Below are 18,427 nucleotides of genomic sequence, written 5' to 3'. Positions count from 1 at the left end.
TAATTACTTTCCTAGTATGATATACAGAAACCGGTGTTAAAGAACCACATATTAAGTGAATACAGAATCAAATGCTAGATGCTGAAGCAGCGAAAAACCTGAAGTCTTTTTTTTTCAGTTAAACAAAAACGAAGGACGTCAGTAACGTTCAGTTTTGTCTCTGGCGTTTATCGCCCTTGTCTGAAAATGAGAACTTCATCATCCTTGGGGGTGACGTCAGCGAGAACGGATTTCGGTGTAAACAAACCATTCATACATTTTCATTTAATGTTTCGGTGAATGAGTGAGCGTTGCTTCCGCGTTTGATTCCTGAACTCGGCATTTAATGGACCACTGACTCGTTACGTTCAAGGAATACGTAGTTTTGAGCGTCAACTATTTTATGGTATTGGTAACTGACGAGTTGTCTTTAAGAAGGGGAATCTGAGGATATTGCAGACGTACTGTAAGTTTTAATGGTTTTGTTTCTGGAACTTCAGGTAGTTTTAGCATTTTGATTGAGTATTGTGATACTGTTGTTCCCGTTACCTTAACTGAAGTTCATGATGCAGGTTAATCGTAATTATTGTTTCACTGGTTTCTTTTAGCTGATGTTTATCATGCAGATCAAGTAAGTTTTAATGCAATTCAATAAATTAATGCCCTCACCATTAGACATTAACGGTGTGTTTTGTAATTATATTAAAGTTCTGGTTGAAATTCTGGGATTATTTTATGCATTCCATATATTAACTTGCAGGGTCTGGTGACAAGAACCGAAAATACGTAGCATAACGCAGCGTTATTTGGTTTTTGATGTTCGGTCTACAACTGCAGGTTACTCCAGTACAAAGGTGTCAGTATTCTATTCCAGTGACCAAAGTAGCTGTGTTTAAAGGCTTTATTAAGTGATTTTTTAAAAATTATGGTTGGTTAAAATGTCGTATAAAAATAAAAGCATGAAAAGTTAATATGAAGTGACTTTTTAAAATTATTGTTGGTTAAGCTGTCGTATAAAAATAAAAGCATGGAAAGTTAATATTGTATCAGTCTTGAAACCCATTGTGAATATTCATTCACTTTCAGATGCTCTTGAATTCAAGCCTTCATTTTGAACCCGTTATCCCTTCAGCTACTTATATGGAAAAGTAAATGCTGGGGTCTTCAGGTTTGGATTAATGAACATATAGCATAATAAGGTGAGGTTTTGAGGTGTGTTGCTTTTTTTCTTGTCTCCAACTTTTTTTTTTTTACCTCGCCCCCTTCAGGGGTGGTGCCCTTGTAGGGGTGGAGGCCCCTCCAATACCCTAACCTGTAGGTAGGATATGGGAGGTTTCAAACAATGCAAATTCTTCAGTAAAGGTATTAAGTGCAATAATGTGGTAGTAATTTCAATGTTTAAAAATTTTAGTTTTCATTTTGTTTTGGATATTTGCAGTTAAATTTTTAGATCTGATTCAGGTTAACGTTATCAAAATGTTTCATAAATTTAGGTCCAGCAGTAATTTAATATTAAGAAAATCCGTTCACCCTAATGTATGTCTTGCTTTATTCATTTGACTAAAGTTTTATTTTAAACTAAGAATAGGTAACTTATCTATTTAACGTTGCTAAATATTCATACAACGAACAGACTTATATTTAATCAGTGTTGATACAATTAACGAACTTCTACCAGTAAAGAGTTGCTGTTTTATTCTGGCAGATCTTCAGTATGTTGACAGATCAAGCTACCCCATAATTTTGGTAGCCCTGGCCACTAGTCCGGCACCATATGCTTGTTGATTTGATTTGGCATTTGTTCACTATCCCTGGCCACTATTTGTTAGGATTTGACTCTTGCCCACATTACTTGTTGGCTGTTGTGGCACTTGTCCGTTTTCCCTTGTTAGTATTTGTTAGGCACTCTTAGCCACTTGGCCTGTAGGCATTTATTAATCTCTCTAGCATTTTTTCTGGTACCTTCCAGCTTGACTTCCTGTCATTTACTTGGTACCCTTGGGAACTTGACTTGCTGGTATTTATTAAACCTGTTAACTCGACTTAAGGGCGTTTGATCGTGTTTTGTGCCAGTTTTGTTTGGTAGCCCTGGTGAAAGGGTATGAAGCAAATTGTAGGGTAAAGGTTTTTGATCTTTGATCTATCTTGATTATGGTTGTACAGTACAATGGAATGTTTAAGACATTAACTTATAAATCAGTTAGTAATAGTAACGAAGTTTTTCTGTTGGTCTTTTAATTATTAAAGACTTTGAAGAGTGTGATACTGTGTGGTAACGTGAGTTCATGAGATGGGTCTTCCTTGTTTCAAGTCTCCGAATAAGGTCAAGAACTGCTGTTATGGCTTTTAGACTAGCGGTTCAATCTTTATTCCTATCGTATTTAAATATTAAGATTTAACTAGTAAAAAAAGTTTAACATACCTTTTTGTTTAACCAGCTAGAATGAATTGGAAATAAATTGCACTAGTATTTGTTGAAATATTCGGAAATTGTAAACTATTTTTTCATAGACAGCTTGATCTTGCACACTCGCAAGGAGTGAAAAAGTAATAAGGACAGTTTTCTTACGTTGCTATTTACCCTAAAAGGACATCATGCAAAAGGAAAAAAGACACAGAAAACTTTGAAAGCACCTCATCTTAGTGCTACCATAAAAGATATTAATGACAGTAAGTTTTGCATGAGGAAAATAGGCTTCATTTACAATATGCCACGGGAATAGAGGATTAACAATGACGTATTTTGGAAAGGTTTATAGTACAGAAAATGTTTATATATGGTTAGTCATTATTTAAGAATATTCTGTTGACTCCGTAGTTGTGTGTTTTGTTAAATTAAGGAACAGGATAAAGTATGCTGGATATTATACTAAATATGTAACAATTCGTATATTCATTATTTCAGAATATTCTATTTACTCCGTAGTTAATGTATTTTATGTTGAATAAAGGAAAAGGAGAAACTCTGCCGGATATTTTACTAAATATTTGAACTATACGCATAAACTCACGCAGCTCTTATCTCCTAAAATAATCATAGGGAAATTATAAAAAATAAACAATATAAGGGAGACTGATGTATGTGGAGTTTAAGCGTGGGTAAATACCGATTAACATCTCGGTAACCTGGCATAATGATCATTCAGTCATCCTTTTTTACTACCAATGCCCGAGTTTCAGGAATTGGGGAGGGTAGGAATTTAGAAACTTAGAAAAGGCTTATTAAAAGCAGCTTGCCACTTTGGATTAAGTTTAAAATACTGCTAACACTGCGAATTCTTTCCAAATTCTATGTAAATGAAAAAAGCAGAGAACCTATGAATGTTAAATGTTATCAACACCACCACCTGATTGTTTTAACTACATGCAGTTTATTAAAACTACAGTGTCAGGCCTGCACTTGATGCGTGTTTGTCTAGTACTAGATACATGAAATTCTTAGTTTCGTTATATTTGCAATATTGTTAAAACTCTGAGCAAGTATTGCTCAGACATAAAATAAACATGACTGACCTGGTGAGGGTGAGGGTTGGGGTGGGGGTGGGGGCGTTAGGCCATAAGCCAGAGCTTAAAGTTTTACATCGAATAAATACCACCTAAGAGGTTTTGTGTATCATGTTACCGCTGATACACAAGACTGTGGAGTTTTCCAGAGGACTGGCAACTCATTTAAAAGATTGGTGATTGGACGGTATATGTAAGAACTATGTTCATCAATTAACTGTTTCATAGAATTTTGATGATTTGCTGAATGTAGAAGATTAAGTCTGGCCGAGCTGCATGACCGAAGATTGGATAGGAAGTGCAGGTTTGAGTTCTTTTAGCAGTGACTGCTGGAGGCGTAAGGTGGGAATTAGATGTATGGAGTTCATAAAATAAAAGTAAAAGTTAGATACTGCAGTACAATTTTAGTAACGTGACTGAGTCGCCAACCAGGGCTTTTAACGTACGTCTGGACGAGGAAAAAATTGTAAAAGGGTGACAATTACTAGTTTACTGTACAAAGATAAAAGCTATAATGGCAGCTGGAGACATTGTAAAGCATAGATTTACTTAGCTTAGAAGACAGGTAACTGTTATGATTTCAATGGAGAAAGACAGATGAAACGAGTGATAGGAATAAACCTCTAATCCAATCAATGGAAATTCTAAAATCCGGTGCTCTTGTTCATTCCTGGACCTTGTCAGTAGTTGGAAATGGTTTCTATGTATGGTTATGTTAAATAAATTTTCTCACTGGTCTCTTATTGGTGACTGCCTTAGTCGTCTTACCAGTGGGAAGGCTGCCCGTGACTTTAACTCGGTGCTGGTCGGTTCGATTCTTTATAATGTATTTCAAACTGCATCCTACATTTAAATTTTTAAACAACCAACGAAGGCAGACCATTCGGCAATTTCTCTTTACAACTGAAGTATGTTCATAGTTTAAAGTTGTTAAATAATACCAGTTTCGTAGTTTAAAGTTGATCTTGACATAGTGTTTAGTTCACAAGATGCACAAGGAAACGAAAAAAAATCTTTTAGGGCAACTCTTCAGTTTAGTTGGTTTAGAATTAAAAATATACGCATGTAGCTATAATGAAGTTATTAAACCATATATTAAACCATCCGTGCTTGGTTCACGTTTTTAGATGCACAAGGTAACGAAAAAAAATTACTTATTGTAGGGTAACTCTTTAGTTTAGTTGGTTTAGCATTAAAATTATATATGCGCATGTGGCCATAATAGTTATCAAACCGTATAATAAACCATTTTTCCTTGGTTCACGTTTTAGGTACTCAAGTAAACAAAAAAATAAACTACTATTTTTAGGGCAACTCTTTAGTTTAGTTGGTCTGTCTTTAAAGATATACGCATGTAAGCATTATAAAGTTGTTTAGCCATGTGTTTAAAAAATGAATGTAAAAATTCCACTTCTTTATTAAATAACGAAGAGTTGGAGGGTAAACTGAACGCTCGATGTAATAATAATATAATAGTGGTAATGCAGTGCAAAGGTAGTTTCTAGCGTTAAGAATCTCTTCTTTCGAATCGACCAGCGAATAGCTCTAATTTCACGGAGAGCCTTATCCCTGGTAAGACCTACGCAGTCAGCAATTAGACCAATGGGAAAATTTACGTAAACTGATCATGAATAGAAAGGATTATAAAAGATATCCTTGGTTGTATGTAGCCACGAATCTTATCTAGTATCAGTGTATGCCTGTATGTATATATATATACACATTATGTACATATATGTATATATATGTATATAAATATATATATATATATATATATATATATATATATATAATATATATATATATATATATATATATATATATATATATATATATATATATATATATATATATATATATATATATATATATATATATATATATATATATATTATAATATATATATATATATATATATATATATATATATATATATTATAATATATATATATATATATATATATATATTATAATATATATATATATATATATATATTATAATATATATATATATATATATATATATATATATATATATATATTATTGATAGCTATAATTGAAAAGTAATCTGTCTAGAATGATATACCCGACGAAAGTGCAGTTAATGTAATATACCAATAAAGGAAAGATTGAACAAAAAGACGAACTGGTAGTTAAAAAAACTCATGGGCTAAACCTAATATCATTTAACTTGCAAAACAAGAGCTCCTCTTGAGTCAACCTAATGAGGATAACATAATACTAAAAGAAATGAAAATTAAACGATAATCTAGGCGCTACTGGAATGGAAACGCTAGTTAAAGCTAGTCGTTATGGCTTCTCGATGATTCCAGTCTTCTCGACGATTCCAGTCTTCTGCGGTCTCTGTTCCTCCATTCCTATTATCTTCCATCCTGCTGTCCCCACCTCATGCGGTGCACTGGCGTTGAGGTTCTTAGCAGCGTGCCTTCGGCCCCTAGCTGCAACCCCTTTCGTTCCTTTTACTATACCTCCTTTCATATTCTCTTTCTTCCGTCTCACTTTCCACCCTCTCCTAGCAAGTGAATCATAGTGCAACTGCGAGGTTTTCCTCCTCCTACACCTTTCAAACCTTTTACTGTCAATTTCCGTTTCAGAACTGAATGACCTCTTAGGTCCCAGTGCTTGGCCTTTGGCCTAAATTCTTTGTTCACTTCAATTCAATTCCATCTTTCTGTCCATCCTCTCCTTACAGTTGTTTCATAGTGCAACTGCGAGGTTTTCCTCGTTACACCTGGAAAACCTTTTTACTCGCAATTTCCCTTTCAGCGGTGAATTACTTCATAGCGCTTGGCCTCTGGCCTAAATTTCCTTTTCGTATTTCATTCGACCTCTTAAATATTTTCTCTTTCTTGAACAGTTCTGTTAATGAACTGGTTATGTCCGAGAAATTCTTAGAAAACTTATTATAGTGCCCTACATTAGCATGGAAAGTAATTTAACTGTGTTTTAGTCAGTGTCTATTAAAATTTTGAATATTATTAATATGGTAATCTAAATGTTTTACTTCATGCCCAAAATATTTAATAGTTGCTGAAAATGGGGCCTGTGCTAAAACTTGAGTTTTCGTGTTCTCACTTAGTTTTGCTTTAGCTCACGTCAAAATCGGGGTGGGGAGGAGGTAGGTAAGTGATGTTAGCGTTTAGTAATAATTTGTAAAGTGATAATGTGGAAATTGCCGAGAAGCCATCGAGAATGCGAGAAATTTAACTAGTTTGTCCACTGTTGTAGTGCCTAGATTATTGTGCAGTTTTTATTTCGTTTAGTCTGTTAACCTCAGTAGGTTAACTCAAGAGGAACTCTTGTATTGTGAGTGAATCGATATTAGGCTTAACTCGAGAATTTTGTGGCTACCAGTTGGTCATTTTGTTCAGTTTCCTTTATATGTATATAGCATTAATTTCATTTTCGTTGGGTATAATTATCCGTTTTATTTCTCTGGGCATCAGGTTACTTTTTTATTATAACTGTCAAAGCACTGAACAATATATTTATATGTATATATGTATATGTATATATGTATATATATATATATATATGTATATGTATATATGCATATATGTATGTATATATGTATATATATGTATATAAATATATGTATAAATATGTGTATATATGTATATATATGTATATATGTATATGTATATATATATATATATATATATAATATATATATATATATATATATATATATATATATGTGTATGTGTATATATATATATATATATATATATATATATATATATATATATATATATATATATATATAATTCTCTATAGATATATAATATATATATACTATATATATCGTGTGTGGGTAATTTTTTTGTGTGCATGGATGCACACACTATCTGAAATTGAGAAACGACTTATATAAGGTACAAACTAAAACTGTATGTCCACCTACCGCATATTATTTCGTCAGCGTGGTTATCCTCGCAGTGGACCACACCATCACACCAGAACGCTCTATGAATTTTTTCTCCTGTTCCACAGGACACAAAGTCACCTGAAGTTGATAATAATAATAAGAGGAGAAAAAAGGCGGAAATCTTCTAATTGCATAATACAGTTTAAGAAAGAAATAGCCTCTTGAGAATTGCAAAATCTTAGTGGCAAGATCACAGAATTAGGTTACGGAGTTGAGCTCTGTTGTTTGAAAGATTGGCAGTGATCTAAGACAGACATGTTTGAATTAATGCATAGGTTAATCCTGTGGGAAATCAATTACCCTTATCCTGCTTCATGTAAAGGAGGAATCGACAAACCTCCCTCTGGAACCACTGGAATTGTAGGCATAATGGAAAGCGGAAGCCATGATATTGTTCCAAGGCTCGACAACACAGTGATTAGGAGACCTTGGCACAAACAAGGGATGGAGGCAGGCTTTACTACAGAGGCTATAGCACACACCGGCATTTGAGATCATTAGTTAAAGGTCACCAGTCTCCAAGAAAGATTTAAATGTGGAGCATGAAGTGGCTGATTGGGGACAGGAACATAGCCTTTGCATTGATAATTAGAGTGATTCTCGAATGGCATTTTAAACATAGCCTTTGCATATATAATTAGAGTGATTCTCGAATGGCATTTTAATTAAAATGTCAAAATACATTAGACTTAGACAAACTTAAGCTTTGAACCCATTAAACGTTGCAGCAAAGGCAAATGTTTATTTTTCATCACTCTTGATACTCGAAAAAGATTGTCTCCGAAAAAATGATGCTGGACTAGTTCATAAGTGGTGAAAATGTTGCAGACGAGTACAAAAATCAAGAAAAAATATTTATACTTCAAAGGAAAATTGGACAGTTAAGTCGAAATCAAAACTAGGCTTAACTTTCTAATACAAATAGATTTTGCCAGTCTGGTTATTTAGTTTTCAAAGCTACCTGTTTGCACAAAGAATCTTTGATACTCAAGCAGTCCGTACAGACCTCTTAATATATAATATATATATATATATATTGTATATTATATATATATATATATATATATATATGTATATATACAGTGTATATATATATATATATATATATATATATATGTATATAATATACAATATATATATATATATATATATAATATACAAGAGGTATGATATACGGACTGCTTATATTATATATTTTAACAGGTCTGAAAACTAAATAACCAGATCAAAAATCTTTTTGTATTACAAAGTTAAGCCTTAGTTTGAAAACTAAATAATAGATATATAAAATATATATTATATATAGAAATTAATATAGTTTTGATATATATATATATATATATATATATATATATATATATATATATATATATATATATATATATATATTATGACCATGAAAACAATAGCACAAAAAGTTATGCTCCACTGTTAGAGCCATCTCATTCTGAATGACGCTTAGCATTTTTTTGTTTCACCATTCATTAATCGTAAAAAATAATATATTTGCACGATAAAACGTTTAGTTTTACACTTTTTATGGAATATTCTAGGAAGGATTATTTGCAAACAGAGTTTATTTAAACGGAGAAACTCATTCGATATTGTCATTTTGTCACCTCATGGAAAAAATTTAAGTTTCTTAGAGCCGAACTCTTTTGGATTTGGCTTGTATATTTTGTTAAGCTTCGCATTTTCTTATTTGATTACTTACTTTTCTCAAGAACAAATTAATCCAGGTCTATGAGAATGTAAGGAGCTCTTTCTCTTACTTCAACTACGTCCTCCGTTATTATAGTAGATTTATATAAAAATCAAGTCTGCTACTCAGGCTTAGAATCTATAAATCATTAATAACGGCCAAGAGTTTTTATGAAGAATGTTAAACTTAAACAGACGATAAATTGATTTTAAACATAACTGAAATATAGACAAAGTTAAAAAGCTGTTAGACGCCGTTACAACCTATTGGTTTAAACCCTAATTATAACAGGGTTCGTTAGATTTATGATCTTTTTATGCATCGAAATTCCTGAACGTATAAAGTAATAATCTTTTGTTTGGCTTTGGTATTTCATCTCTATACTCCTTTATTTCAGGGAGCGGGACTGTTTAAATTCGCACATCTCAGATGTGCAACAATTATGAAAGTTTTAAAAAGACTTAAAGACAACCTCACTAGCTATAAACAGGGGCTTTAATTCTTTAAACCAAGGCACCCGTTGAGGTCTTGACATTAGCATTAGGATCAAGTACATGATTCTGCGTGCTATTTGTAAAGTATCTGAAACAATAAAAGGTCAAAATCCCATTGGCACCACAAAAACTTACTACCAAGTGGCTCTCGGTGGACAGTGACGGAGTGACACAGCTATAAACTAATGGACTGATTACTCATAGGTCCTCCATTATTATCAAAATCAAATGGAACGATGACGGATATTGATTTATGGCTGAATTTTATCAGTGTTATATCCACGTTACTTGATAAAGTTTAAAGAATGAGCAGCAGTCGGTTGTCTTTGCTAGTCTGATACATTTTCTTTGCAGGCGCTGTAAAAGAAAACAGTAACAATTCAGTAGCGCACTAAAGTAAATTTAACATTTTCTGACTAATGGGATTAGATGATACTGAAGTATTGTGATTGCCTGACTTTCACGGGGTCGTAAAGGCGATGAAAACATTGTGAGCCTGTAGGTAAAACTGAAGACTACTACTGTGGCCTGGTTCCCACCAGTCGCCGATCGGAACGTTTGCCACCTTTTATTTATACTTTTAATTATATTTATGTATTTTGTCTATGTTTATGACATTAACCGTCTTTTGTTTGTGTTTTTACGCGCATCCCAGAGGGGATGGTGCTAAACTCTGAGCCTATCTGCACATAAACTAGTAGTTACCGAACCAGAGGGGCGCGGTAGCATACTTTAGTTTTGCCAGCCTATATGAATTTTTTTGGGAGCTATTACAGTTTAGGATGTACTTGTTTGAACAATAAACTGCCCAAAACTGTCAATGACTAGCCTAATTTTCAATGATTTCCCGAAATTATGCAACCGAAAGGCCCCCCTTTAACTTGCCTTTTTACAGAAGACCCACATTCACGTTTAAAAAGGATTTAAACTTCAATATGACCGTCTCCTCGTTATAGAGATTTCAAATGCATTATTGCTGATGACTTGTCCAATGAGTAAAGTATGTTTTTGAAGAAATGTTGAGTAAGCATTGCTTAATAATGAAATATCATTTTTAATAAACTTAGACTGTTCTAAACAAAATGCAGTATAAAAGACTTAATAAAGAAGCCAAAATTCTATCTTATAGTATTATGTTTCAGTAACTACAAATATTTTTAGCAAAACAGTCTCTTCTAAATAATTGATACCTTAGTATAAAAGAATATCAGGGATATAAAATATTGCCTCATTTGCGGTGGATTGCGTAGCAATCTTGATGTTCATAGCGTCATCGTGTGTAAGTGATTCTCCACTAATAAGAGAGTGATCTAGATCCCATGGTCATGAAGGCTGAGTGGCAGAAACTAACAGAAACTTGTACGGTTCTTTCAGTAATAAGGGTCCAGTGCCAGGAGTTCTGTAACGTTAATGTCCATTGAACATAATTTTGAGCAATTATATAAGTAAAATCCATACTTGCTTGAAACTTAGTACCACGTTTGAAGCTAGGTTCGCCGTCTCACCTTTGAAGGATTAATATTCTCTTCCTTATTCGTTTTTCCGAGTTTCGTCATTTGTCTAACCACATTTCCAGTCTTCAGTAAACTGACCAGGTCTACAGGACTGATATCCTTAAGAGTTCCTTGGCAAAAGTTTTACTTATGACTTTCAGAAAATTACCACTAATATGCCATACACTATACAAAAGCTCTATGAATATTAAGAAAACACACTGGTGACAGATTTTTTAATGTACATGATTCGTACATAGATAATGAATCAAAATAAAAATGTGAGCAGCGTAAATAATGTCACCACAGCAGGTAAATTGTCAGGGCATTAGGTCTTACGTAGGAATTAATGGAGTGACTTACTTTCGCTGCAGTTTTTTTCATCAGAGGCATCAACGCAGTCTGGAACAGAGTCACAGACCCTCCCTGGCTGTAGACACTGACGGTTATCACACGTGAAATCACCTACATAGCAATTGTATATAGCTGTGGAAGAGAAGATAGTTTGTTATAAAAATATTTGTAAGAAAATCATTGTTATTTAAGTGAAAGGAAAAAATGAGTAGGTAATATGCTAGGTAAGACACCAGATATTTTTTGGAGATAATACCACTTCATGTCCTGGCTGACTGCTCCCATACACTTCTTCTTTAGTCCTATTTTCTCTTTTACTGACTTAGCACTAGAACGACCACCAATGGTATAAAACTAGAACGACCGAGCGGTCAAAATGACCGCACATGTACTGGCATGGTAAAGATCTACGTTTTCGCTTATTAAAACATCCTGATTCATTGGTGCATAATTATTCAAAGGAAGGAAATAGAGTAAAGTTGTTGACATAATCAGTAATATAAGATCCATCAATTATCTCAAGAAAAACTTACATAATAACTGTTAAACCTGAAATAGATGTATAAAGTATAATAATTCACTACATTGAAATATTATTTGCTGCACTGAAATAAGAACTGTATTAAAAGTATTTACAAGATTAAGATTAATTAGAACGTTCAACAGTTTTTCTAAGCTGGACTTCATGACAGCAGGCAATAACAAGCCCTCTTCTTTGGAACGACGGCACTGTCGAGTGACCACCGCGTTCCACTTTTTATTGACAGTCGTTATTGTTAGTATAGCGAAGGTTTATCAGTATACATATGCCTTTTAGGTTACTGAAATAACAACGCCTGTACATAATCTGTATTTGAGTACCATAACGTAAAACATTAATATTGATCAAACTTTAAAAAAAGTTTTTACATAAAAAACAAATGACTGAATGAAAAATAAATAATAAAATATACCTGTGCTATAATGCGTTGTCAGCTTAGATTTTCTTACTTTCGACTCTAGGGAGTAATGTCAATATTTTCCAAGTATATTTTTTTGCAAAGGAGTTTCCTGAATACCTTGCTTGTGCATTTACCGCATACAGATTTCTTACATTGGTGGCAGATGTCTGAAGTATTATTCCCATTGCAGCATCCTATTTGGCACTGTTTTGATTTCTTAGTAATTAGGGAAACTTCTGCTTCAATATCGCATCAATATCGCTTCCACTGCTATTTACTGTGTTGCTATTTTTTAACGTTTCCTGAATTTCTTCGGCCAGCTGATGGAGGAAGGAAATCACGACGGGAGATGTTTTGGCTTGTGATTTTAATATAAAGAACCGATGCATCGTTGCCTGCTAGACCAAGTATATTATCAAATACTTGGATTGGCCATCTTTGCGAAGCTGCTTGACTGCTGTACAACCGAGCCATTTGATGTACGACGTTAACTCCGTACTTCATAGTAGTACAGTAATTTACAGTTCCATTAATTTTCTTTGCATCATTTCCTTTTTGCTTGCGTTGATACACTGTCGGAGTGTATTGATTTTTTTTCAGCACTACTATCCATTTCAGGGCCCGTGAGTCATCATTTATCTCAAATACCTTTCAAACTAATTATTTGATCGAAATGATACTTTGACACAGTGTACAAGACACCTCCCGCTAATTTTTGGTAATATGGTGCATTGTCAAATGGTGTTAGTTAAGGCGTTTACTCTTGACTTTTAAAGGTAAAGTCGCACGAGTCAGCAGGACTGGTATACGCAATCGAACGTCCGCTATCCCCCATAGACGGGAAAGGGCTGGGGGCGGAGATGGGGAGGCCAGGAAAGTGGGTTGAGGGGAGGATGGGGAGGGGAAGGGAAGGGGCGGAACGGGCTGGGGATAAAGGACGTTCGAATGCATAGTTTGGCGATGCTTGGCAACACCATGTAAGTCAAGAGTAAACGTCTTAACTAACACCATTTGGCAATGCACTATATTACCAAAAATTAGCAGGAGGTGTCTTGTACACTGTGTCAAAGTACCATTTCGATCAAATAATTAGTTTGAAAGATATTTGAGACAAACGATGACTCATGGTCCCTGAAATGGATAGTAACCTGCTATACAGGTCGTCATGGGAATTTTTTTTATGTATGTGGGAATCTCCATCCGAATAGGATTTACCCTCCCCACAAGACTCGTGTTTGTAGCTTGTAATTTTTTCGCCATTTTATTGAAGTGAAAAATTATCCGTTGTCACATTTCTTCCTTTTCCCATTTATGGTTTTATTAACTTCAGAACATCATCTTCGGAGTTTGGTTGATTTGCAAGAAGACTGTGGTCTTTACCGAGACATGGAAATCCATTGAGCATGTAGTTGAGTTTACTTAACTTTTTACTTACATCAGCCGCTGACCAAAACTTAATACTGAACATACTGTATGAATGGACACCTACATTTCGTATAACTGCTATCTACTACTGTATTCTCGGGTGGTCTATAGCAAACAATACACTGTTTGATAAATCTATCCAAAACTTCAGAAATCAACGCAAATCTATCAGGTTGCAATCGAGTGGATCTTGTTGACGTGACAGCAAATCTAAGAAATCTCATAATTTCTTTAAAACGATATCTTACTGTTTGACGGAAAATGTGGGTCTCAAAGTTTTTTTTTTTATAAAAAAAAATGTTATACTGGCTGCCCTTGAGCGATAATTCTTCGGGTATCAAAATGCCTGTTGTCGCATACACCACAAATCATTCCCCATGTACTTCATTTTCTTCTTCGTCAAAAGTATACCCACTTTGTATTGCGTCATCGTGTCATCATCGGCTTCTTCATTAGATGCGGATGAGCTTTCAGCACGTAAAATATATTTTTCTCCCTCGTCGTCAATACAAGGTCACTCTGGGAATCAGGGGATGATATTTTAGTCAACAATGTTAGAATTTTCTGTCCAAAGGCGAGCGATTTGAGGACATATTATTCACTGTATTTAACCTCAGCAACGACTAAATGACTAATTATGATATACTTGATAGTGAGTCACGTAATATGTGGATTGCCACGTCATCATAACCAACAGAACTCCCCATATAGACCAGCGGTTAAAATGACCGCTCTTCGGTCGTTGAAGGTAGGCCATATCTCATAGAGCAAAAAGCTAATTTCAGTTTCTTTTTAATTCGATATACATCCTGGTGAATTAGAGAAAGTCATGGAGAATCATGACTGTTAGGGAAAAATTACGGAAGATAAATACATTTGAAAGTCAAATTCCGGTCAAAATGTCCGCTCGGTCTTTCTAGTGTTAAGGAAAATGTATGAGGGAATATGGATGACGATTTTTTTTTTTTTTTGTCACTCTCCCCTTTCACCTTCCCTCTCACCAAGAATAGTTTGTTAGCTGGTTACCAGCATTCTCAGGTTCTTTGCAGTGATGTCCTCAGTGTATGTCTCATTGAGTATACCGTATACATTCCAGCCAAACTTTTCGTTTCTGTGATTCATATTTTGTCTAAAGCTTATTCACACTCCCTTATAGGACATTTTACCTTGAGAGTTCTTAAAAAGAATGATATTCAGTTCGAATGTGTATCGACTGTAACGTGCAGACATACATGTGTACATATATATACATATATAGGCCTATGTATATATGTATAATATATATATATACATGTATATATATATATATATATATATATAATATATATATATATATATATATATTTATATACAATCATGAAGCTACAAATGTCGTTTATTATCTAATTCACGCTACTTTGGGAATATCCTCGATGGGGAATTATCACCGAAGGGGAATTATAAGTGATAAATAGATCGGCATTGCCGGGTCTCGATCTCTCGACACAGTTACCTTCCAACGACTCCAGTCGACGGTCTACCCACTGAGCAACCTAGAGTGAATAATTTAATGCCGAATCTGCTTTACTTCTGTGATAATTCCCGAAGTTGTGTGAATTGGATATCAAACGACATTTGTAGCTTCATGATTGTATATAAATCACGGTGTGATAAAAATTTCATAACAAGAGCTGTGTGTTCCAAACGTACCAATAGCTACCATGGTGGAGGTGGGTTAATGCCGAAGCCAAGTATAATTTCCCCGCTCTTGACCTGTAAACAAGTACAGCAGATTTGGCATTAACTTATTCTCTCTTGATAGCTCAGTGGGTAGACCGTCGACTGGAGTCGTTGGAAGGTAACTTTGTTGAGGGATCGAGACCCGAAAATGCCGATCCATTTATCACTTATAATTCCCCTTCGATGATAATACCCCATTGGGGATATTCCTGGGTATACTGAATTGGATATTTAACGACTTTTGTAGCTTCATGATTGTATATAAATCATGGTGTGATGTGATATATATATATATATATATATATATATATATATATATATATATATATATATATATATATATAATATATATACATATATATATGTGTGTGCACTATATATATATGTGTGTATATATATATATCCTATAGTCATTACTATAAAGTTCTTTGCAGTGTCCCTTATATCCTATATATATAACCCCTTATATATATATGTGTTGCACCTCTTTTACTAGTAGTTCCAGCGTCCCATTCCAAAGCAACCCCTTCCTTCTTTTACTGTACCTTCCTTTTCAGCCTTTCTTATCAGTTATTTCAAAGTGCATCTACAAGGTTTCCTCCTGTGTCACCTGACAAACCTTTCTACTTTTAATTTCCCTTTCAGTGCTTAATGACCTCGTAGGTCCCAGCGCTTGGCCTTTGGCCTAAATTCTATATTCCATTCTATTAATATTGATGTGTGTATGTATGTATGTATGTATGTATGTATGTATATATATATTTACTGTATGTATATTATATATATATATATATATATATATACTACAGGTGAAAAATAAGAAATATACTTTACAAGCCATTGTATGATACAGAGTGTGAGATGTATATATATATACAAGAACAGTATGACGAACATACACAACCGTTAGGGACTCCATACTCAGGCCGGTGTCGAGGTAGGAGTGGCCTTTAAAACTCATTTGGCTAAAAATCACAATAGACTCTCTGGGGACATGATAAACAGACCATACCCCACCTCAGATCCATATGACAGGTGTCATAGTTTGGAAACTCATAACATTACTATACTGTGTTTACAAATATGATAGTCCTATTTTTCATACATCTCTACTGCCTACCTTAAAGTTTAAACAATTTACAAATTTCTTTTGATATTAAAGGATCAAGTTTATACATCCCTTGACTGATATTCATATTATGGTTGTAACTTTCTTTTATAAAGCTAGATTCAATGATGTTCCTTTCCAGTGCATTATTAGAATATTACCTCGACACCGGCCTGAGTGGGGATATGGAGTCCCTAACGGTTGTGTATGTCGTCAGTACTGTTCTTGTAGTATATATATTTGTGATTCTGTATCAGTCCTTGTCAATGGCTTGGAAATAAAGTCGAAACCGGTCAGGACCTACACCCCGTTTCTTATTTTTCACCTGTGTAATGTGTGATAAATGAATCGTACAAAGTGATAATAATCATATATATATATATATATTTTATATATATATATATATATATATTCATATTATTTATATATTATATATATATAAAGATTTTCACGAAGGATGCATGAGACCTTTCGATTGTCTGTCGAAACATACATGTTCCCTTCCTTCCTAAGTGGATTTTACATATCTTATTTATATATTCATTATGATTCAGTTATATACATACATACATACATACATACATACATACATATGTATTTATATATATACATATGTCTAATAGACGGAGCCAACAAAAACGCCAAAAAGTAGAAAGTTATTGCTATATTTCAGAGACCAAACTGTCTCCCTCTACGTACTGCATATTAAGTGACAAACGGGTCCAAAAATCGAATTAACTTGACCATATTAAAAGCTAACACTCAAAAGAAATTATATATGATAATTACATCTACACTGGCCAAAATTCGAACCTATACATTATCTGGATTAAATCCAGAGTTGACATTGTCAAACAAGAGAGGCATAGATCAAAACTGATTCAGAGTATATGCATTTACCATATACAGTATATGATCCCTCTGATTGTAACCTATTACTAAGGAATGGTGAATTCGGTATGGGGAGGCATTTGTCGCTAAATATTAGAATATAAAAATGTCACGTGGAATTTCGTGACAAACTGATTCCTCACCACACAACACACACATATATATATATATATATATATATATATATATATATATATATATATATATATATATATATATATATATATATGATTATATATATACAGTATAGTGAAAAATATGTTTCTTATTTTTATATATGTGTGATATATATTATATATATATATATATATATATATATATATATATATATATATATCTATATATATATATATATATATATATATATATATATATACAGTATATATATATATATATATATATATATATATATATATATATATTATATTTATTTATTTATTTATTTAAAAATGCACACTTAGATGAAAGTGCTTGTGGAGCATGCAGTAAAAAGTCGGTCACCCTGGCATTTCATTGATGGAAAAAGCTCTGGAATCCCGCATCGAGTATAAATAGACCTAAATAGTAAAAAGGTTCCTTTATTTAGTACAAAAAATACTTGGATTAATTGTGTGTTGCCGGGGAAAGAAAGAGAGAGAGAGAGAGAGAGAGAGAGAGAGAGAGAGAGAGACACGTTACCACTATGTTAAGGCAATCTAAAAAAAAGTTGTCTGTTTATTATTTATGCAATTATTTGCTAAGACAGACAGACAGACAGACAGACAGACAGACAGACAGACAGACAGACAGACAGACAGACAGACAGACAGACAGACAGACAGACAGACAGACAGACAGACAGACAGACAGACAGACAGACTTACTCCT

General features: G+C 33.7%; 1 protein-coding gene and 1 long non-coding RNA gene across 2 annotated transcripts in view; one reads left to right on the top strand and one right to left on the bottom strand.

Annotated features, from left to right (window-relative positions):
* The window catches only part of LOC136833426 (G-protein coupled receptor GRL101-like), a 144,465-nt gene that overhangs the window by 37,585 nt on the left and 88,453 nt on the right, over positions 1-18,427 (bottom strand). Inside the window, 2 exon segments of the mRNA XM_067095570.1 lie at positions 7,410-7,511; positions 11,486-11,608. Of these exon segments, the coding sequence (XP_066951671.1) occupies positions 7,410-7,511; positions 11,486-11,608 (225 nt within the window).
* On the top strand, positions 249-1,175 carry LOC136833427 (uncharacterized). The gene is made up of 3 exons (XR_010851464.1): positions 249-440; positions 740-833; positions 1,066-1,175. It is a non-coding gene; the product is annotated as an uncharacterized lncRNA (long non-coding RNA).

Source organism: Macrobrachium rosenbergii, chromosome 51 (genome assembly GCF_040412425.1).
Source record: "Macrobrachium rosenbergii isolate ZJJX-2024 chromosome 51, ASM4041242v1, whole genome shotgun sequence".
NCBI classification, from domain to species: domain Eukaryota; kingdom Metazoa; phylum Arthropoda; class Malacostraca; order Decapoda; family Palaemonidae; genus Macrobrachium; species Macrobrachium rosenbergii.
The sequence above is the reverse complement of the archived record's forward strand: the minus strand, read 5'-3'. Positions and strand labels throughout refer to the sequence as shown.